At 39.0% G+C, this 23,995-nt stretch overlaps 4 protein-coding genes across 4 annotated transcripts; 1 reads left to right on the forward strand and 3 right to left on the reverse strand.

Moving 5' to 3' along the window:
• Nucleotides 1–1,441: 1,441 nt before the first annotated feature.
• Nucleotides 1,442–4,358, reverse strand: LOC138214132 (uncharacterized). Its single transcript, XM_069175500.1, has 8 exons — nt 4,250–4,358; nt 3,933–4,178; nt 3,677–3,811; nt 3,524–3,559; nt 2,984–3,076; nt 2,665–2,730; nt 2,452–2,549; nt 1,442–2,041 (listed from the first exon to the last, which is right to left on the reverse strand). The coding sequence occupies exons 1-8, from the start codon at nt 4,356–4,358 to the stop codon at nt 2,030–2,032; spliced, it is 795 nt and encodes a 264-aa protein (XP_069031601.1). The 3' UTR covers nt 1,442–2,029.
• Nucleotides 4,359–9,050: 4,692 nt separating this feature from the next.
• LOC138214133 (butyrophilin subfamily 1 member A1-like) lies at nt 9,051–13,788 on the forward strand. Its single transcript, XM_069175501.1, has 5 exons — nt 9,051–9,093; nt 9,720–10,061; nt 10,745–11,032; nt 11,122–11,189; nt 13,702–13,788. Exons 1-5 carry the CDS (start codon nt 9,051–9,053, stop codon nt 13,786–13,788), a joined length of 828 nt encoding a protein of 275 aa, XP_069031602.1.
• Nucleotides 13,789–14,168: 380 nt separating this feature from the next.
• On the reverse strand, nt 14,169–22,244 carry LOC138214134 (Fc receptor-like protein 5). The gene is made up of 11 exons (XM_069175502.1): nt 22,227–22,244; nt 21,906–21,986; nt 21,483–21,583; nt 20,496–21,198; nt 20,265–20,324; nt 19,869–20,121; nt 17,376–17,621; nt 16,630–16,768; nt 15,235–15,297; nt 14,782–15,048; nt 14,169–14,416 (listed from the first exon to the last, which is right to left on the reverse strand). The coding sequence occupies exons 7-11, from the start codon at nt 17,442–17,444 to the stop codon at nt 14,169–14,171; spliced, it is 786 nt and encodes a 261-aa protein (XP_069031603.1). The 5' UTR covers nt 17,445–17,621; nt 19,869–20,121; nt 20,265–20,324; nt 20,496–21,198; nt 21,483–21,583; nt 21,906–21,986; nt 22,227–22,244.
• LOC138214144 (sialoadhesin-like) lies at nt 22,103–23,449 on the reverse strand. The gene is made up of 3 exons (XM_069175514.1): nt 22,678–23,449; nt 22,457–22,585; nt 22,103–22,281 (listed from the first exon to the last, which is right to left on the reverse strand). Exons 1-3 carry the CDS (start codon nt 22,943–22,945, stop codon nt 22,238–22,240), a joined length of 441 nt encoding a protein of 146 aa, XP_069031615.1. The 5' UTR covers nt 22,946–23,449; the 3' UTR covers nt 22,103–22,237.
• Between the last annotated feature and the right edge of the window lie 546 nt (nt 23,450–23,995).

The raw sequence follows: 23,995 nt of genomic DNA on the forward strand, positions 1-23,995 counted from the left end.
AGGCTTCATAAAAGCAGCATTTTACATGATTCCAAAATTACTGGTTTTCAAACTGTTCGATATTAATTTTGTAAGAAGATACTCACATCATTTCCATTTGGCCTCATGCAGATCCATCTCAGTGATTATGTGTCCTCTCCCTCTTTGATGCTATAAAAAGGAACCAAGAGGAAGATATAAATCCTTTAGACAACATGTTTCAACCCTGAAAAGTCCTGATTTCTCTCTCAGACCAAACCATTTCTACATTTCTGCCATTTGTTTCCCCAAAATCAGCGTGTCAGCCTGCAAAGTAAATTCTGATGTGCACTGGCTCTGACACTCAAACCAAGAGTTTGAAAAAACAACAATAAACGAACAAGTGTGAGGTGTTTTTTTAATCTAAACTTACCGGACTGAAGGTGACAAGCGGTGCAGATGCTCCTGCAAAAAGCATGTTCAGCAGAAGGGGTGACTAATAAAGTAAACCTTGATCAGTTAACCTTCTTTTGGCCCACTCTTTTATTTTTTGGAACCCATTTTTATTTGTTCGAACCCATTTTTATTTATTTTGAACTAAATTTTTGTTTGTTTTGACCTGCCACGAATTTGACCAGCTCGTGTTTACTATGCTTATTTCTTAAGTGCTGTCAACATCCTAATTGTAATAACTTTAAACTGTTAATATATTGCAGTCTCAGTCTGGAGGACACAGACGATGATGAGCTGCTGCAGTCATACATAATTTGAGTTTTATGGCAATGACCACTTTCCTATTAAATTACACAAGCCTACTCGTATTTACAAAGAATTACACTGTGTGTGTGTGTGTGTGTGTGTGTGTGTGTGTGTGTGTGTGTATGGGTGTGTGTTTGTGTGTGTGTCCTACATGAGCTCAACCAACCCCAAAACAGTCAGTCTTCACTCGCCCACTAAAAAGAACCAACTGGTCTGCATGCTGGTCTACATGCTGGTCTGCATGCTGGTCAACTTGTGAAGCTGCAAGTTAGATGGACCTCACTGGTCCAGCAATCACTGGGTCATGTGTCAAGAGGTGTTTAAACTCAAAATCTGATATTTCATTAGTATCAAATGAAGTTTTTATTTCAATGTCATTTTCATTTGTTTTCAAATTTGAGGCCATTCGGTCGACACCTGTGTTTTGAAACCAGGTTTTTCACAAGGGCCTGAAGTCTATTTTGACATTAAGAAATTATTGTTCAGATCTTTGCTAGTTGTATATAAGATTTTCTTTAATGTGCTTTGGTTTGATGGGGCACTGAAATAAATGATAACTTTTTAGTATAAATGGATTAACCCGGTTTGCAGAGTCACAGGTTTGAGTTGGTGTCGGCACAGGCCAGATTTTACCAAAAAAGTAACACCAAGGACAAAAGTTGCAGCACCTAAAGAGCGCTTTATTTATTTACTCTTCAACACTTCAGAATCAAACGATTTTAAACAACTGCCCTAATTTCATGGGAACCATGTCAAAAACAAAGTCAAACAAATAATAATGCAGGATTATTTCATTCATTGATTCTTCTTGTTTTCATGTGCCGGGTTGGAGGTAAATGATGTGAACTGTTCACACAGTTATTTCACTGCAGACCACAAACTGAATGCGTCTGCTTCAGATAAAAGATGAGCAGCCGACCACGCTGACCACGATCACATGAAGCTTTTTTCGTGCGGTGAGCGCTCTCACTCGTGTGGACAGACAAAACGAGTTGGTTTAACCATTCAACCAAATATACATCAGACAGTTAGAAACACCTCTTGAAAAAAGGCCGATGCTTAAGTTAGCCACAGAGCGTCACATGCACTCACAACCACACACACATTCACACTCAAGAGTAATGACACAATGCCGATCATGTGAAGCAAATTAATTCTATTATTAATTATAATGGGCATTTTTTTTTATACAGTATTTGTACAGGTATTTACAGTGAAAGGAGTGAACAGCTTTCCCCCAACACTGTACAGCCTGTGTAATGTTAATAATACTGAACATAAATGATACTTCTTCGTTTTCACAGCTCCTCCATCAGTCAGCAACCTTTGAGACACACAGAACAAATAATAACAGTTAAAAAAACATACAAAAACAGTATTTCATGACGCATATTATGAAAAGCCGACTTCATTATTCTTATTGTTTGGAAACGCTTTGGTGGACCAAACAGTAACGCTGCTTTTATATCATATGAGTTTCTGACTTTAAATATCTCAAGTGCCATTCAAGTCAACTCAGAAATTTTGAACTTTCACTTAATAGCATCAACGTGCCTGAAATTCAAACAAACACAGAGGCATTTAATTAAAGTAAAACGTATATATAATTTGATATTATTAAAGCAACACTCACACAAGCAGCTCTACAGCCACCGTCTTCAGTATTTTCTGAACTCTATAATCCGTGACATTATGTGAATGTGACATAAGAGCCAGTTCTCCCTTCAGTCTTACCGACTGGATTGCAGAGTCGAATGGGTCCTCCATTACACATTGGTTGGTACCTGATGAGAGATCTGATGTGGCTGTGATGTTGGATATTCCTGCTTCAGCTATGAGAACAGATGGAAACACAAAATAAGACTTGTTTCACGTACTTTATTGTGTCTTTGCTGTTCACTCATTCAAGCATCAGGTACTCTTCGATTGGCTTCAAATGACAACAACCTGGTAGTTGAGTGCCACCCAGGTCCAAGGTGTAGTAAAGAGGTAAAGAAGATGATGTACCTTCATCTGACGGAGAGAGAACAGTGACAGGTGACTGATACAAATACTACGCTTCAAATTTCAGAGCTCGGTTTTATTCTGTTGTTTAGCTCAACGTTTTTGTTTTTGAACCTCTTATTATGCAGATGACACCCACATTTATGTTTCCAAAATTGTATAAAAAGCTTCCTCAGAGCTCAAATTATCACCAACACATCTAACAAACACTGTGGCAACGTCACAGCTAAATGCACAATAAAAATAAAGTTTGGTGAGTTACCGTTCTTCCTGTTTTTTCTTACAACAGCATAAATTGCATCGCTGACATTAGCTTCACTGGAGGCCAGTGGAGCCACTGCAGACGCTGCAGAGGCTGAAAAAAACCCAACACATTTCAATTCATATCGTTATTGTAGACAAATACTCAGACAGTCTTGAACTAGATTCAAGTATTTTCATGCTAAGCTATTTAGTTTGACAGCTATTGTTTTTACATGTTGAGAATTAATTTCAAATTCATATTAAATTTTTGAATCAACAGTGGAACAATTAAACAGGAAATGAATGTTCCCTGTGGCTAAATGTAGTATATGTTTCAAAAAAGGGTAATGGGACAGTGTCTTAGAGTTTCATTACACATAATTACTAACAGTGATTAGATAAGAATATTTAAGTTAAACACTGAGTGAACTGGGTTTTCAAAGAGGTTTATCTGTAAAGATTGGGAACAAAGAGGGGTTTGGTAATTGTCTTATTTTATATTCACATTAAGGACGCTAAAAGTTCACCAGTGCTCTGACACAACGGTTTGTGTTCTCACCTGTTGGACGCTCTGCTGAGCCTAAACAAGGTACCACTGTGGACAGGAAAAAAATAAATAAATCGTGATGCAGGAAATGAAGCCACTGATGGAACAAATTGTCCGAGTAACATTAGTCAATGTACAGTGATTCAACATGCTTTTTTTCTTTACCTCTGTTCCAGTAATCTTTGCCAAAGTGATGCAGTCCCACCACCACCAACAGAAGCATCAATGCAACAGTGATAATGATCCACGGTGTGGAGGAGGAAGGAGCAGTCTGTTTGTCTCCATCTGAATGTGTTGAATCTTAAGGAGACATGAAACGGCTGAAAGTCAGTTTTAAAAGTGTAAATGATGGTTTTCAAAGAGTGAAAAGTGAAAACAACAGAAAATATGTGTACGTATAAATCTTATTTTGATGTCTCACCTCGAACAACCAACCAGCTCTCTGGTGATTCTCCACCTCCTGAGATGTGACACTTGTAACGTCCTTCATTAGACTTGGAAACACTGTTAATGGTTACAGTTCCCATGGAGTTGCTCCAGATGGGGAAGCCATCTTTGTAGAAGACAGCTGTTAAGTTGGAGGAAGCCATCTTGTTTCTGCAGCTCAGAGTTGCAGCATCTCCCTCCATCACAAGAAGAGCAGGACTCTCCAGGATCACAGAACCACCTGAGAGACGAGGGTTACGAGTTGATTTCATGAATTCATCAAAAAATATGAACTCTTTACAGCAAACATACGTTGGACAGTAATGTTGACACTGTTGCTTTTCTTCCCTCCTGCAGCCTCAAACCAGAACTCTCCACTGTCCTCTGTATACAGAGTTGTAATGGAGCAGGATGATCCCATTGATGTTTTCTTATTCGTGGTGTTACATGAATTTTTTTTCCCTTTGTTGTTTTCAACAACACAAAAAGAGACTCCCTCACAGAAAAAAGTTACAGGGTCATATTCAAAGAACTGAGACTTGTTTGGTTCGACACGAAGAGCAGCAGCATCTGAGACAACGCAAAAAAAAGAAGAGAGATTCAGTTTAGACATTTAATCTTATAAGCAACTTCAATAGACTTCAACAACAACAAACATGCATCCTTCAAAATGGTGAATAACTTTAAAATGAGTGAGCTGCTAACTGGTACTCACCAACTTTCCGACCGTGTGCACACAGCAGGATCATCACAGTCGTCACTGAAGACAAAAGAAAAAAAGTCAAATGTGTCTTTATGGTTTGTCGACTCAGTTTTACTAAAAAGTTGCAAAAAGGTTCCTCGAATTTTAACAGTGAGATTGAATGTGTTGGTTTTAACGTGTAAAGGACTCGGTACTCACCCAGTGTGATGCAGAGAGCTCTGACCTCCATGTTGTCTCGCTGCCGACTGTCTGAGCATCAGACTGACGCGTAAAGTCAGTGAGCACACGTCTCTTCCTGTGTGGCTTCTTTCTGACATTAATGCGACGCCACGTTTTTAAAAATAGCTTTCAGAGTAGCTAGTGGACACAGCCTCAGAGTTTTAGTTGAATAACAGAGGGAGGAACACAGAACAGCAGACTGATGCTGTGTTAGATGCAACTCGGAGGTCAATAAATGTTCAACATGTTCTCCAGCGTAGGTTCATATGCTGGCAATTCAGTTCAATTCAATTCAATTCAATTCAGTTCAATTCAATTCAATTCAATTCAATTCAGTTCAGTTCAGTTCAATTCAGTTCAGTTCAGTTCAATTCAATTCAATTCAATTCAATTCAATTCAATTCAGTTCAGCTCAATTCAATTCAGTTCAGTTCAATTCAGTTCAGTTCAGTTCAATTCAGTTCAATTCAATTCAATTCAATTCAATTCAATTCAGTTCAATTCAGTTCAGTTCAGTTCAATTCAGTTCAGTTCAGTTCAGTTCAATTCAGTTCAGTTCAGTTCAATTCAATTCAATTCAGTTCAATTCAATTCAATTCAGTTCAATTCAGTTCAGTTCAATTCAATTCAATTCAATTCAATTCAATTCAATTCAGTTCAATTCAGTTCAGTTCAGTTCAATTCAATTCAATTCAATTCAATTCAATTCAATTCAATTCAGTTCAATTCAATTCAATTCAATTCAATTCAATTCAATTCAATTCAGTTCAATTCAATTCAATTCAGTTCAATTCAATTCAATTCAATTCAGTTCAATTCAATTCAATTCAATTCAATTCAATTCAATTCAATTTTATTTATATCCAAACATTGGAGCATAACGTGGTGAGAGAAATACAAACAGAAAAAGACTGTGAATGGTGGAGACAGGTCACCTTTGTGTCTCCACTGAGTCCTCCATTTCTGCTCCTTTTGTCTTCGGTGCAAAGTTTGAAGACGTCGCTGCTCGGTCCTCTGGACACCGGCGGGTCGACACATAAAACACACCGTCATCTCCAACAGGAGGTCTGAGAGAGACCAACAGCTCAGTACATATATTTCTGTTTGCACCGGGGAAGATGCATTCTGTCTTCCTGCCGCACATGAAGGTGTTACAGCATGTCAGGGTCAGATTGTGACTCGGTTTACCGGCTGATCTTCTCGTTCTGCACCAGCTGGAATCAGTGAGGGAGATCTGAGCGATACCAACGCTCACTGCACCCATTCAGGCCAAAATCATCCCGTCACACCAGAGTCTCCGTGGAGGGGATTTCCTTTATCTTGACGAGGACAAACAATAGAAGAACCGAGCTCTTGTCTTGCAGGAGATTAATACAAAGGAATCATAATCTCGGATATTGTGATATCAGAAAGACTATAAATACTTGATAGGTTATGATCAAGAATGGGGTTAAATAGAAGTAACAATGGGGTGAAATGTGTTTATATGATACGCCCTACAGGTCACACACATCTTACACGTACTATTATTAGCAGCCTTTAAACAACCAGCGCTGACGACCCATTTGATTTATGTTGAGCGTCAAAACCGCCCACTTTGTGAGCCATGTGCAAAACGCCATGTTGGTAACAGACTCCGCCTCCAATCCTTCCATATTTACTATCGTAGCTACAACTGATTTTTGCACTTTATCTCGTTGTAGCACCGACACCATCGTTAGAAGTAGATATAAATACAAACACTTGACTTCATCATCATCATCATCATTACCATCACCACACTTAGGGTGTTTTGAGACGACCAGTACAAATCTTTTTTTTTTTTTTTTCATATCCAGATTGATTTTCGAAAGTCTGGACAGTAAAAAACAACAACACATGAAATGTGATTTTTCACACCAGCAGCTTCCATTTCGATAAACCTCAACCGGCAAAGCTGCATGTACGTCGTTGCCACTAGCAACCCATGCAGATAGGTCGGTGATGTCCGGACACACTAAATCCAAACTGCTCATTTACAAACAACAGTGTGGACAGTCTGTCCCTAAAGATCTGATCTGAGGAAAAGAATCCAATTGGCCTGCAGTCTGAACGCCACTTTAGTCACACCAACTGGTCTCTGATTGGTCCACATTGGTTGCAAAATATTTCCGTCCACCTGCTGTTTACATGCTGTTTTTACCTGATATTCTCCTTTTTTCCTCATCAGGTGCCGTGTTCTCCATACTGGTCAGCTTACTGAGGACCGAGGAGGATGAATTCATCAGATCCTGAAACGTTCACGTCGGAGATGGTTGGTCCATCAGGCCAGAAGTACCTGAAAATCAAGTCTTATGTTTAAGAAAAAACAAATGATTATCGGGCCTGAACATGAATGTTGGGAACAGCAAACAGGCCTTTTATGGTGACATAACTGAAGGACGGCGATCCTGGGACACTGCAGGACACCTCGATGAAAGGTCATGGCAAAAATTTAGTGCACTTTGATTTAATCTAACAAGTATATCGTGTTGTCTGATCCGAGCATAATAACCTACGACATGTTTTAAGACCTCACAGGACTTTGAAGAGAAACTTGTATAAAAATGATTGAATGTCCATATTTTATGCACCGTGTAATATATTAAGACAAATTAGGCCCAAACAATGTGCAGCCTTTAGGGGGCGACAACGAGCTACCTAAGCTGTCTGGGTCCTTTCCTTTCCCTTTTAATTATGAAATAAGAAAATGAAGGAAACTACAGTTTATAATCCTGACTGCTGGACTTACTTTAAGGATCATAGAATTCTTACAAAAAGGGACATTACAATGATTTATATTATTTTTGTACGACAAAATTTTGTTCAGTAAAAGAAAATTGAAGGACAGTCTGGAAACTAGTGACAATAGATGATGTAGTTTTAATGTGCTTTAAAGTTTTTCATTTAAGTTTTCGTTGGAAAAATAGGGAATATTTGAAAACATTTCTGAGGCAAACGGCATCACTTAGATTCAACAGGTTTTGGTACACATCGATTAATGCATCTCAACAACAGTAATTATTATCTACTCTGTGTATTTTAAAGTATTTTGTTCCCTGGCAGATTTCAACAGGCGACTGTAGGTTCAAACCTTCAGTTAAATGTGTCCTGAATTTGTGCAAAAAGGTTCGGTACCCTCCTGTAAATACAGTAGTTACTGCAGTACTGCTGACTGACCAGGTGTAATACTCACATCTTACAAGACACAGTGCTGCTTATTAATGATTAACCAGAACAAGAAATACAGCATGTGGTTATACCAGACCTTGACTGTAAAAATCTCATGATAAGGTGACAGTCTGAGCCACAGCAGGTAGGCTGAAACAATACTTTACATTTAATGTAATATGTTTATTTAATGCTGTTGATTAGACCATTTTCTTTCTGAGGTCATCAAATACTGCCGTTGCCGTTTAAGACAAACGCCCAGAGTACCTCATTTCTTATGCTGTGTGAAAAGGCGGGTCAAAAAAGGGCAAGCGACGGTGTACAAAGTGGGTTCAGTCCGTGTAGGACTGGTTGGATGGAACGAACACGGGACTTTTCCCTTGTAGAGCAGTGTTGAGTCCTTGATAAAGCAAAAGTCAATGTTAATTTCTTATAAGGACCACAACCATGAGCTTTTTAAAACACTAACCACGTAGTTTTTCTGTCTAACCCAAATCAAATGGTGACCGTTCCAATTTTTACTGTACTATGATCTTTTTTCTAACAATAACTAACGTCATTTATGCCTAAATTTAAGGCACGCGGTACTTTGTGTGTCCAAATGATGTCTTTGAGAAAACAACAGCATCTGACCCACTGGAAATGAGAACAACATTTTACATTCATCCCCAACACGAGTTAATAAAGACAGTGGTGTAATACGTGTGAGAGCTGTTCATGTGACGACACGCCGAGGGAAAATGCACACACAATACCAGCAGGCAGTTTCATTTGAAATTATTAAGGAATTAAAAAAACAAAAACGACTGTTTAATCTAATGACAACAAATATTGGGGATTTTAGTGTACAGTTTGGAATATTTGTGAAACACAGGAAATACCAAATTCATGTTATGTAAGTATTATTAACACTGTTATTTGCATACATGTAAGTATAATTTTGTGTCCTTTTAAGGGATTAAATTACTTTATCCACTTTATTAACATATTTAAATCTCTAGAATGCTTCTACTGAAGGATGGAGTATCCTTCAAACTTCCACTTGGTGCCGTCTGTGTTTTGGTTTTTCATCACACCTTTATATTCCTTCTCCTATTGCGAGGCTGTGGAGGTAAAGTATCAGTTACCTTTTAAAGCTCGATGAAACATTGTGTTTTGATGTATGACAATTATAAAACAAATTACAAGTTAAGGAAATCTAAAATGTGTCTGTGACACAGCATCCACAGATCTGGTTTTATTGTGTTTTAATGGTTATATGCAGATGACACTCAACTTATTTTAGCGTTTGACACATGAATTTCATACAAGTGAAGGTGGTACTATCTATGTTTTACCTGAAGAGAGGATTATTAAATATATCTGAGCTTCAAATAAATTTTACATCATCTGATTCCCAGAATTTCTACAAGTCAACTTCAGTTGGGAATCAATTTTCTACTGAACATTATACTAATTTTAGTTTAATGATTAACGGTTTGGTCGATGGAATCAGATTAGTCCACTAATCTGCTGCAGATTGATTATAGAGTAATTTAACTTATTTCTAAAACCAATCAAATATCTGATCAATTAAGAAAATAATCAGCGGATTCGTCTATTAGCTGAATTTAAGTAAATATCACAAAGCGGAGGAAAAGAAACTAACAATAACACATCATTTTCTTTCAGGTCAAAATCAAGTGATTGTTCCATCACAGCCAATTGTGGCGATACTTGGTGATGACGTCATGTTACCCAGCCGTGTGGAGCCAGCTGTGGATGCTGCTGGCATGACCGTCGAGTGGACCAGACCTGCTCTGACACCCAGATTTGTTTACGTGTGGCGTGATGGCGTCGAACTCGAGAGTAAAAAACATCCATCTTTTAAGACAAGAACGTCACTGTCCATCGACAAACTGAAGCTCGGAGACATTTCACTGAAACTCTCCAACGTGACCCTGAACGATGGGGGAAGCTACACATGCTTCATTCCTTCACTTAATGGGAAATCGAGTGTGGAGCTCGTTGTTGGTAAGTGGATCAATTCGATTTGCTTCACGGGGCAGAAACTCAGTTGGTTTTGGAAGTAAGTTTGAGTACAGCAAAAAATGTAAACCTTCCTTTACTTGATCATTTTCATAATTCAACTAAAGAGTGTTAACTGCACAAACAACAGCAATTTAAAAGACAAGAAAAAAATGCTCTCACATCTGCAGTTGAAAGCACTTACAAGAGCAATCATGATGCTAGAAAGGATTAATTCTGTATGTAATAAATGAAATGAAACAGGAGTGTATTACATTTGTGAAGCCAACAAAGATCATTAATGATAAATAAATTGATATTACGTAATACTATGCTCTTCTCTTCTGGACACCAAATACTGCCACAGATGACTTGGGGTCTGCTGTAGTATAAATATATACAATTACTTCTGATTTCATTGTTAAATGATCGGAACGTACGGCAGGTTGTTGCTTCCAGCATTAAAATTTGAAGAAATTTCAGTAAATTTTTCTCTTAAATTCAGTAATGACTGCAACCAATAATGGAGGGGCAAGTAGTGTCATGGATGGTTATTACTACTAAGTCATTATTCCCAGGTTTGTGTTGGAGGGTTGATATCATGCAGTGGTAGATTTTAAAAAGGGTCGGGTGATTGACTATACAAGCTTACTTCAAAGAATTTTACATGATGTTCTCTTTATCACCAGGTGCTGTTTCCTCACCTGATATCATCATAGCAGGACTTGATGAATCCTCCAGAGGAGTGATGTTGGACTGTAAGTCTGCAGGCTGGTATCCAGAACCTGAGGTGTTGTGGCTGGACGCTGAGGGAAACCTCCTCTCTGCTGGACCTACAGAGAGCGTCAGAGGTCCTGATGACCTCTATACTGTCAGCAGCAGAGTGACTGTGGAGAAGAGACACAGCAACAGCTTCACCTGTAGAGTCCAACAGAACAACATCAACCAGACCAGAGAGGTTCACATACACCTTCGAGGTAGGAAATCAGTTTTACACATTTATACTTGTGTTGTTTTAGCCTCAAATCCCTGAAGTCTCATTGTTGGTGTTGTTTTATCCCTACAGATGATTTCTTCAACACGACATGCAGTCCTGCTGCCTCTCTGACAGCCATCAGCTTGGCCGTGGTTATCGTGCTCGTTTTTGCAGTTTCTCTTGTTGTCTGGAAAAGACGAAAATGTAAGTCAGTGTTAAATTTCTTTGGTACGTGTCAAGGTACAGTTCCTGGTTGGTTATAAAACATAAACAATGTTAACTGATCAATATTTAAAATGTTACATGATCTGATGATCCAAACGAGCTTTTTTTTTTTTTTTTTTTTTTTTTTTTTTTACTGAATCATTTTATTTTTGTTCTAACTGTATTTATTTTATTTAAATACATTAGCATCAAAAGCATCTTCAGCCTTTCTCGTCCTGAAATTCAAAATGTTTATTTTTTTAATTTCCTTCCAGCAAGCCACAACTTAAAAACGTCACCATCAACAGGAAATTTCAAAAGACACAAAAAACGTCAGTCGTTCATTAATGAGGAGAGAGAAACACTGCAGGACGTATCAGAGAGCCTGGAAATGAAGGAGCTGAATGGGAAAGAACAAAACCTCAGTATGCAGTTAAAGGAACTAGAGGAAGAACATGGACATGTGGTATGGATGGTTAATTTTTTAATGGCAAAGAAGAAGCATCTGAATGATCAGGTTCATACACTCAATCAACAACTGCTCAAGTTAGAGAAGCAGAAAGAGGAAAACCAGACTCAGCTTTTAGACAACAAACCGACAGAACAAAACAACACAAAATCCAGTTCACAGAAACTCGATGAAAACGAGGGTCTCGATACCAAAACAAATCCTGAAGATTTGGAGGGAAAACTACAAAGCACAAATAACAATTTAGACTCAGTATTGTTTGTGGTTAATGTACTGATGGAGAAGAAGATGGAAATAAATAATCAGAAGGAGGAAATGTATAATCAGGTCGAGGAGATAAAGAACAATTTTAAATGAAATGAGTTCAAATGATTTGTAAAAAATTGCATTGTTTTTATCTACATAAACAGTGTTGTATGAAAATAATGTGATGCAGATTTCAGTATATTTTATGCATGAATACTTTTAGCTTCTGTATGTTTGTGAATCAACATTAAAGAGTTGTTGCAAATTATGCACAATCATTTCTATTACAAAAAAAATTACATTAGAAATCCCACCACACTATATTGGTGACTTGCCTGCTGTATGTATTTTAATACTGAAAGTTGTTGAAACAAACATTGTCATGAACGATGTCCAGAAATGGAACAAAATCAACAATAAAATCATTAAAAGTAAATTTGTTTCTCTTATTTTATTCAGCAGTCATGGAAATCAACACAGCAGATTATTTATTACATTCATTCTTTTTTTTAATTAGCCAACCATAACTACACATTTTGTCTTTCTTTTCTGCAGCAAGTGCATCTGTGACAATATTATTTCTGCCGTCATGCATTATATTCTGACACGATGCAGTTCACCAACATGTTGAAGACATCAAAGATTCAGCTGACGGCATCAAAACCAAAGTAACTGACCTCAGGAGAGCTCGAGCTGCGTTTGCTAAAACAAACCCACAGACTCGTTTCACAGACTCAGAGACGCTGTGGTTTTTCTGCAAATAGTTGGTCAGGCTTTAACACATACATAAATAAAAATAATGAAACAACAAAATATATATAAATATAGAGACGGTGTGGTTTATAAACTGCACAAGTATGTTGACCTGTATGTTTCTCTGAGAAACTTCACTTCATGATTTTGCTGCAGTCACAACACATGCAAAATATAACAGGCCTAAAAATGTAATAAATAAGAGGTTCAATCAGACAAATAAGAAACATGGTATTTTTTTTCCAAACAACATATTAAATATAATGTAATTTGCTAAATGAATTATTTATTATGTATTAATCAAATTAAGACCTACACACTGTATTAAGCAGACATTATGTAAATGATCATGTCAAAGATCAGAAAACATTGAGAGTTGTCCAAGTGGATTATTTGCACCTGACGTGTATCACAGCTTCTCTTCTGTCCAGATCAGTCAGCTGTAGTAAAGCAGAGATTTATTTAAGTTGTTGGTTATTTTTACATCGTTTCCACGAGTGATACAAATATCAGCAAGAAAATACATGAAATAAATGAAATTGTGTAATTCACAATTTTTAGTTTACTGATGATCTAAGGGGATTTGATCATTTAATAATTTTGCACAATTCGAAAATAATAATTTAAAACTTGTATTTCTTGCATTTATCCACAACTAGCATGACTTTGATTCATTTTAGTTGATGTCAAAGATGATATATCTGAAAAATTATTCGTCAAGTTCTGCACGAACAATAAAATCATCCGTCATGTTACGCTGACGACGCCCACATGTTCAGAGCTCGGTCACCAAGCGTCTGCAGACTCGTAATGTCTCTGTAAACACCACAAAAAGGGCCTGGATGGTTTACTGTGTCGGTATGAACGCATTGTTTCTTTCCATCCAACGTTTTGCACATATAGGTTGCTTTAAGTGTTCCTTATAACAACTTAAAAGTATCTTGTTTTTGTTGGTGGTAATTGTTTTTTCTTTATCCCTGTTTATCACATGTTCTCAGCACCAAAATCAGCAGAGCCATCCACAGAACCGTGGCAACCGTCCTCATGAGGACGTAGAGGAGAACGGGAAGTTGGTCGTAACATAGCAGAGCCTCTTTGGGATATTCTGGAAGCACAACAGCAGCGTTAGCAATTTTTTTGTGAATACATTGTGACATATTTTTAATAATTTGCATTCAATTTTCTAATTTTATGCACAGCCACTCCTTAGAAATTTGTTTGCCACAGATGGCAGAAATATTTTGGACTACAGTTTGTTAGACCTGCCAACCAACCCCTAATTGCACCTGTTTTTTCAGGTGATCGTTAAGTTACAAAGGCATGCTGTTGCACACATTAAATCAAATCCTACATGGGACTGACAGAACCACTGTATTATGTGGCTAAGGAAACTGGCATTGTTTAAAATGCTATATCATATCATCATATCTTTTTCACATAATGTGCTGGTTTGTTTTTCCAAGTCTCACCTTTGACAAGCAGGCAGCAGGCTCTCTGGTGACTCTCCACCATCAGAGATGCTGCACTTGTAGAGTCCCTCATCAGACCTGGAAACATTGCAGATGGTCAACTTTCCCTCGTTGTTGACGAGGAGCCCGTTTTTATAGAAGGACGCAGAGATGCTGGAAGAAGCCGTCTTGCTTTTGCAACGCAGAGTCACATCATCTCCCTCCATCACAGGAAGGACAGGACTCTCCATAATCACAGAACCAGCTGAAAAACAGTATTATCACTGTTGTTTTATATTTACAACCCAACACAACTGAAAAGTGTTGCTCACCAGTTTTAGAAAGAGATAAACCCTTGTGTCATTTTGTTTGTAGGTCTTTCAATCTTGTTTTATCTGTGACACCCTGTTCTTACTACTATAAACACATTCAGGTGCCAAATAAGTGATTAAAGTACTACAAACAATAAATAATTAAACAAGCTTTTTAGAAGTTATGGGCATGAATGGTCCCTGGATTTGTGCTGTCGCAGAGCTCAACAGTCCTGATTCCAGAGAAACTCATAACATGTTTTAAATATGAAATTCACCAGTGATTCGATAAACATGAACACAGTCACTGTGGACCTACCAGTAACAGTGATGTTGACAGTGTTGCTTCTCTTTCCGTCTCTGGTTTCACACCAATATTGTCCGCTGTCTTCTACATACACATTTCTGAAGACACAAAGGGACCCATTTAAAACTCCCCAGTTGGTGCCACACGCCATATTTTCGCTCGGGATCTTCCTCATCAGTTTCCATCCAAGCGACGAGTCGAACCCCTCACAGGTGAAAGACACAGACTCGTATTGAAAGTACTGCAAAGTGTCTGGAGCGACGTGAGGGAAAGCTGCATCTGAAAAGTTAAAAAAAATAAAAAAAAAAATAAAACTGCACTAGCGCAAGTAAAGGAAGCTAAAGCCTACATATGAAAATCATGATACCTAAGTGATGTTTTGGAACTGAACATGTCTGTTAGAAAGTTACTCAATTGTGCAAAAGTCAACAGTAATGATGGATTTGGTCATTAATGTCTACTTACAAGCTTTCTGAGTAGAAGAACTGCTCTGAACTTGAGTCACCAGCATCAACCACATATTTATCACTGTAGAAACAAAGAAAATGTTTTGCATTAGACAAAAGAATAATTATACCTACGAGGTCTAATAAACAACAGCAGCAAATAGTACTCAATACGCACATCGATAAATGCAGAACGTCATGCTCTCCATGTCGTCTGGCTGTCTGATCATCACACTGACGTTCAGCTAAAGTTTATTATAGACGAGAACCTTCACTTCCTGTGACTTTCCTCTGCGGTACGGAGCTGCTGAGGTTGTGTCACGTAGATCGACCCTGGACAGACAAGTGATCCGGCAGCAGTCAGTGACGTGACTACAAGGTGCCAAAAAGGTCAGCTAATAAACAGACAAACAACATGTCGATGTCTGAATCCCAAACTGGAATTAAACCTGTCCTTTTGTTTTATCTTATTAACTGGGACACTGTTGATCAAGTCCATGGCTGATATCTTCATATCATTTTATTTGCATGGAGGCACTTTTTATAGTCAGGTTGACGTTAATACTTCCAATCAAACATTTTGACCATCACCATCTTACTTTTTTTTTTGGAGCCAGAAGTGACCATATTTGGACGAGCTGGGGCGGAGCGAGGGCAGCATGCCCCGCCCACCTATAACCAGAAACCTGACTGCACCCCAGGCCTGTCACTCAAAACACTCTGGTATTGCACTTCAAGACACTTCTGCATTGACTCCACTTGTCAGACCCGATGCAAAGAACACTTTCATACAGTCGATGGTTTCCAACCACAACCCTTATAAATTCCCACAACTAATATGATTGATTTGGATACAAGCACACCTTCTTATATACAGCAAATAAATGGCCAGCAGAAATGTACACATTTAATTCCTTATGTATAATCTTATATATTTAAAGCTGGGTCTATTGTGATCCCACACCATTCACCAAAGCACCATTGAGACAGACATCACTGCTGCTTTCACTGTTTTCTATCAGGGTTCTTTTGTGGTTTGTTTCTTAAATTACCACCAGCATCTGTAGTATCTAAAACAAAACACAGAAGATGTACAGCACGTCTTTTTGTGGTTTCGGTTTTGTCTGCTTGTGAAAGTCAGACAATAGCAGCTGCACATGGTAAAGAGGCAGATTCTGAGAAAACCTTTTGCAGTTATTTATTTCATTTAATGAAAGTTAACACACGTTGAGCTCCTTTATGACCTCTGCAGGCCATTCTCCAAAAACAGGACCCCAAAATGACAAAGATACTGGACAGAAAATGTAGAGAGAAGGAATGACCAACATAAAGCTTCTGCTACTTGCTCTTGTATCAGAAAGATGAGATCGGGAACGAAGGTGCGTTTGTCAAAGTGAGTCTGAGTCAGTTCTACCGAAATCTGAGTTTCCCGCGGTGAAGGAATCCCACCAACAGCAGCAGCACAGCCACCAACACAACAGTGAAAACAGTCCGTAAGACCACGTAAACGTGGCAAGAGTTCTGTGAAGAGTGGGGAGTCGCTCTGCGAAGTCCTGCAAGAAACAAAAGAAAACGGTCATGAGGCATTGTGGGAAACAAATGTGTTGTTTGTTGTTTAGCTCAACATCATATATTTACATTTACAAGGCAAAAGAAGTGAAAGGGAAGGAGGACTGGTGTTAGCTAAGAATGCTGCACAAAAACAGCTTTTATTTAACATTACTAATGCTGAAGAAGATGGTTCTCAACATCGTCCAAGTCTGTTTGTAACTTCTCTTTATTCATTAATAACCATTATCTGCTTTTAAAACGAATGTGGCGTGTCGCAAGGGTTGATTTTGGAGCCATGGTTGTTCTTAATTTACATAAACTATTTGGAGACTGAAATATAACGTGTTTGCAGATGACACTCGTGTATTTCTCTCCAAAACCTCAATAACCTCACAACCATCAAACCAGACATCTTAACGGTTACGATGGAGTAACATTCCCCCTGAATGTACTGTAGCTGAAGTACATTACACAATTGTTTAGCCGCTAATATTTGACATTTGATTTGATCCTTTTGATTTTAATATTATGTTTTAATAAATATCAATATAAACATTTCATTTAATAATAAAAGAAATAGAATGACAACAAACAAACTTTATGTCTCACCTCTGACAGCCAGCAAGCTCTGAGGTGATTCTCCAGAGTCAGAGATTGTGCACTTGTAGAGTCCTTCATCCAACTTGGTAACTCTGTTGATGGTCACCTTCCCTCTGGAGCTGCTGCTGATGTAAAGGCCGTCTTTGAAGAAGTCAGTGATGAGGGTGGAGGCGGTCATCTTAGATCTGCAGCTCAGAGTCACAGAGTCTCCCTCCGTCACAGGAAGAGCAGGACTCTCCAGGATCACAGGTCCAGCTGAGCAAAAACAATTTCAGAAATACCGTTTTAATAGGAAGCTGCAGGTTTAACAGCTGGTGCATCTTTAGAATTACAGGAATAGGCTTTTTTTTTTTTTTTTTTTTTCTTTTTTTTAAAGGCCATTAAAGCCTCTTTATAATTACAAAATGCTTTACGGAGGTAAAATATAAGTAAACTTATGAAGATGAATGAAAGAGTTAGCAGAATGTTTCTGTTGTTCCTAAATGAAGCGCAGCACAGTGATGCACATGGAGCTGTGGGAAGGCATCACCTCCACAGGTCAGAGCTCCACGCTACATCACTACATCACTACCTACATCACTACATCACTACCTACATCATTACATCACTACCTACATCACTACATCACTACCTACATCATTACATCACTACATCACTACATCACTACCTACATCATTACATCACTACATCGCTACATCGCTACATCACTACATCACTACCTACATCACTACATCACTACCTACATCACTACATCGCTACATCACTACCTACATCATTACATCACTACATCACTACCTACATCACTACATCACTACCTACATCACTACATCGCTACATCACTACCTACATCATTACATCACTACCTACATCACTACATCACTACATCACTACCTACATCACTACATCACTACCTACATCACTACATCGCTACATCACTACCTACATCACTACATCGCTACATCACTACCTACATCATTACATCACTACCTACATCACTACCTACATCACTACCTACATCACTACATTGCTACCTACATCATTACATCACTACATCACTACCTACATCACTACATCACTACATCGCTACCTACATCATTACATCACTACCTACATCACGACATCACTACATCACTACCTACATCACTACCTACATCACTACATCGCTACCTACATCATTACATCACTACATCACTACCTACATCACTACATCGCTACATCACTACCTACATCATTACATCACTACATCACTACCTACATCATTACATCACTACATCGCTACATCGCTACATCACTACATCACTACCTACATCACTACATCACTACCTACATCACTACATCGCTACATCACTACCTACATCATTACATCACTACATCACTACCTACATCATTACATCACTACATCACTACATCACTACCTACATCACTACATCACTACCTACATCACTACATCGCTACATCACTACCTACATCACTACATCGCTACATCACTACCTACATCATTACATCACTACCTACATCACTACATCACTACCTACATCACTACCTACATCACTACATTGCTACCTACATCATTACATCACTACATCACTACCTACATCACTACATCACTACCTACATCACTACATCGCTACCTACATCATTACATCACTACCTACATCACGACATCACTACATCACTACCTACATCACTACCTACATCACTACATCGCTACCTACATCATTACATCACTACATCACTACCTACATCACTACATCGCTACATCACTACCTACATCATTACATCACTACATCGCTACATCGCTACATCACTACATCACTACCTACATCACTACATCACTACCTACATCACTACATCGCTACATCACTACCTACATCACTACCTCGCTACCTACATCATTACATCACTACATCACTACATCGCTACCTACATCATTACATCACTACCTACATCACGACATCACTACATCACTACCTACATCACTACATCACTACCTACATCACTACATCACTACCTACATCATTACATCACTACATCACTACCTACATCACTACATCGCTACCTACATCATTACATCACTACATCGCTACATCACTACATCACTACCTACATCACTACATCACTACCTACATCACTACATCGCTACATCACTACCTACATCATTACATCACTACATCACTACCTACATCATTACATCACTACCTACATCACTACATCACTACCTACATCACTACATCGCTACCTACATCATTACATCACTACATCACTACCTACATCACTACATCGCTACCTACATCATTACATCACTACCTACATCACGACATCACTACCTACATCACTACATCACTACCTACATCACTACATCGCTACCTACATCATTACATCACTACCTACATCACGACATCACTACATCACTACCTACATCACTACATCAGCATCAGCACCTGAGCTCCACTGGTACGTGAACACCTGTGATTTGGCGGCGGACTTGAACGTGTCTGTTACCAGTGACGACGATGTTCACGGCGTTGCTCCTCTCTCCTCCGGTCTCACACCAGTACTCTCCGCTGTCGGTGAGGTAGGCCGGTTTGATGGCACGCCGCCGCCGCCGCCACCCAGTTGGTGATGCACGCGCCGACTTCTCCTTCTCTCTTCCTCAGGACGGTCCATCCGGTCGTGGTGTTCAAACCCTCGCAGTGAATGGAGAAGGAGCTGTACTCGAAGACCTGCAGAGAGGTTGGAACGATCACAGCAAAAGCTGCAATCGAGACACGGACGCAAAAATAAATGAGTATTATTATGAAGATATTTTGGAGATCCGCAACACAAACATTCAGAGTTGTAGCTCCAAAAAACGGTTATATCAATATGTATGTTTTTCAATCAGTAATTGTTACTTACGTCTGTCCTGAGCATCGTTGATGTGAACTGGCACCAACAGCAGCACCAACACCTTCATCACTGCCCAGCAGAAAAAAGTTAACAGACTTGGTTGTTTTTATTTGAAGTCTGTATGAAAATAAAAATCTACCGACCAAATTCCACACATGCAACGTGACCTCTGACCTCTCTAGTTGTGACTAGTTGCAGGTTAGTTGCTAAATGTCCCACTGAGACGCGATGAGAACTCACCCAGCGTGATGCAGAGAGCTGTGACCTCCATGATGTCTCGACGGTCTGAACATCAGACTGAAATGCGGCTCGGTGAAATGTAGGTTGGACCCTCCTCTTCCTGTATGACTGACGGATAACGATGCAAAAATAAACGTGTGCTGAAGAGTCACGTGGCGGGGCCTTGTTTTAATATCTGCTCACAGATCTTTGTTATTTGGGTCAAACTCCCTCCTCAAGCCTTTTGTTTCATTTGATAAAAAGGCCCGAAAGGTTCAAACTCCGAAAGCACTTTCTGCTCAAAGCAGGCTGACTGGTGAAGGATTGTGGAGCTTCACATTCGTTCAGACACCAGAGGTGTGTTAAGGTCTCGCTCACAGTCAGAGTTGCCCAGCTGATAAAACAGATCAGTAGCTGACCACAGTGAATGGATTTGGAAGTTGGTTTAACTGTTCATAACTGTGACGCCAAAGAAGACCTCAAAATCAGGTTGATGACGACGAAGACCACGTCGGGCCATTTTTAAAATGACGTGCGCTCATTTAATGTTTTATATTTTATTATGGGTGCATATGCACCTCAAACAAAACCAACATATTACCTGTCAAAAATATAACAAACTTCTAAATGTCAAAGTTAATTAAAAACCACTTTTTCATCAATAAGATGCCACGTAAGGAAACCGAGGCTTCAGCCGGATGTCTCCACTCCCAGACTCAATGACCTGGAGATGGAAGATTCACAGAAATTACAATTATTACTCTTTTTTTCCTAATTGCTTTTCTGAGTGTAATCAATGTATCAAACGATGCTAATCTCATGAAACATCCCTGAATATGTGACGTACGTACTGTTTTGGTTAAATCTTTGTATTGCTGTAATTCAGACCGAAAATTTAGAGTTCAGAAATTTTTGTTTTTTTAAAAAAAAGTCAGAGATCCTGAGTTCTTGTATGAAGGTTTCGAGGAAACGTTTAGAGCTGAGCAGCGGAGTTATTTTATTCATTACCTATTTGATTGCGCAGTAGAAGCTTTCTGTATCTGCTGTATGTTGGTTGGTATCCGCTGAGGAAGTGTTGACCAACGTTGTGAAACTGGACCCTCCAGGTTCTGCTCAGGAAACACTTCAGTCTGTTAACATGCAGCACGCTTCAACTATTCTTTTATTTAATACCATAAGTCAGAGGATGCTGCGCTCGTTCTACCGGAGTAAGAAGAAAAAAACTAAACTTCTCAGAGTCTCATTCAGGAAGCTATTTGAAAGGTGCTGTGGTTTTCTCATGTGGTTTGTGTTTGACGTTTGGAGTCACGTCTTCAGCTCCTGAAATAAACTTCATGCTCAGGCTTTTACAAACCTCTACAAAAACTCTTTCATTCTGAAGCACAACGTTTACTTGCAGCATTTTGTGTTTGTCTGTAAAAGGAGCCGTACCTGTACTACTGTATATTACGGTTGCTGTGATGAGAGAGTATGTGGACCATTCAGGATGAACTTCACTGGTTGGTCCAGATGCTGAAAACACACACACACACACACACACACACACACACACACACACACACACCAATAAAATAGATGCAAAGACAATACATGTAGTGATTACATCCAACTGAGGTAATTTCGTTTGAAGCAAACATCTTGAAGCCAATCAAACATAAATATTCGGGGTTCGGTCGAGTTCGTGAATGACGAGATGTTCCGATAAATGAAAAAAATGATCTCTTACATAACGACATGTTTCGTGTTCTTTACCTGTTTGACTTTCACTTGATTGTGATGTTGATGTCTTTGAGGAAATACACAGACACTGAAGTACAGAGATTCAAAATGGTGTGATGATGTCAACACTTGGGAAATTGGAAGGTAAACATTGCTGTTGTTGGTAAAATCTACTTTGCATGTTTATTTATTTTTTACAATAAAAACTTGAATGTTGACGTTATTTGCAGATGTGAAGGTCATAAAAACAGTTTGGTGTTTACCTTTTCGGCATCGCAGCAACACAAGCAAAGACACAACCACCATGAACATGGAAACGGCAGCCGACAGGAGGAAAACATGCAGGAAGTGAAGGAGCGGAGGATGAGTTTCTACTTGAACTGATGGAGATGCTGTGAAGGCAGGAGATGGAGATGCTGTGAAGGCAGGAGCTCCATGTCATCTTATGATGCTACAGCCTCAACTTGCATTTGTTGCGTCTCACCTCTGACAGACAGCCGGCTCTCTGCTGACTCTCCAACATGACCGATGCTGCACCGGTAGAGTCCTTCGTCCGACTTGGAGACGTTATCGATGGTCATGTTTCCATTGTAGCCGGTCCTCCTTAGCTTGCCATCTTTGTAGAAGTCAGCTACTAAGTCAGAGGAGTCTGTTTGCAAGTTGTTCCTGCAACTCAGAGTCACAGTTTCTCCTGCCACCACAGGGAGGGTGGGACTGTCCAGGATCACAGAGCCAGCTGACAAACAAGACATTTACAAGTGGTACGTCCCAGGACAGGAAGAAAATGACTTGTCTTATGAGACGAATGTAGAACCTTAATGCAGAGTTCTTACATGAGTTGATTTTTAAATGAAGGGTCCGAACACAGCTGCTCTTCTTAAAACGAGGACCAGACAGTGTTTTGATCAATGCAAACTTCTTCAGGTACAAACAGCAAGTCTCACATCGTATATAAACATCTTTCTGATCCAGTACAACCTGTTACTCTGCCTCAAAGTCAGGAGACAGTCGGTTGAAGCTCGAGCAGACAAACATGTGCCCTCCATCCAGCAGGTGCTCATCAACCACAGGTGCAGATAGTTTCCACTCCTGACCCTCGTTTCCTGGCCTCATCACCTGCTGCTGTCCACTAACATTTCTTTTATTTCTTTTTTGTTTTGCACTTGTGACTACTTGTTTTTTTTAGGATGAAAATTAATGAACTATTTCAATGTACAGTATCGCAAATATGAATATCTTGAACTTTATTAGCAGCATCATATTTTCTGGATGATTAAATAATCTTGAGACAATATTATTATTGAATTTCTGAGAGAACAATCAGTTTAAGTGTCAAAATAAGACATCGTTTGTCATCATTTTCTGGAGGCACATGTAGGTTTGGTTTATGTGTTTGTTTTGGGGATGTTATTGTCAATGTATAGTGATTTGTATGCTTATATTTTTAAATGGATCAATACGTACCAGTAACAGCGATGTTGACGGAGGTGCTTCTCCCTCTTCCGATAGCCTCACACCAGTATTGTCCGCTGTCTGTTGAAAAGACTCTAGTAAATTTACAGGATCCTTTTGATTCCTTGTCGTCGACGGCACAAAACGTTTGGACTCCCATGATCGTCTTCATCACTGCCGACTGACTGAAATGATCAAATCCTTCACAGAAACAGGAGAACGACTCATACTCAAAGAACTGCAGCCTGTTTGGAACCACACGAAGAAAAGCCTCACCTGTGAAAACAATTATTTTAATATTATTTTCCACAGTAAAATATTTCCTTTCATGTCGTGATCTTATTTTCACA

This window comes from Embiotoca jacksoni, unplaced genomic scaffold, assembly GCF_022577435.1.
Source record: "Embiotoca jacksoni isolate LCO1_2020_lvr unplaced genomic scaffold, fEmbJac1.0.p SCAF_68, whole genome shotgun sequence".
Lineage (NCBI taxonomy): Eukaryota > Metazoa > Chordata > Actinopteri > Embiotocidae > Embiotoca > Embiotoca jacksoni.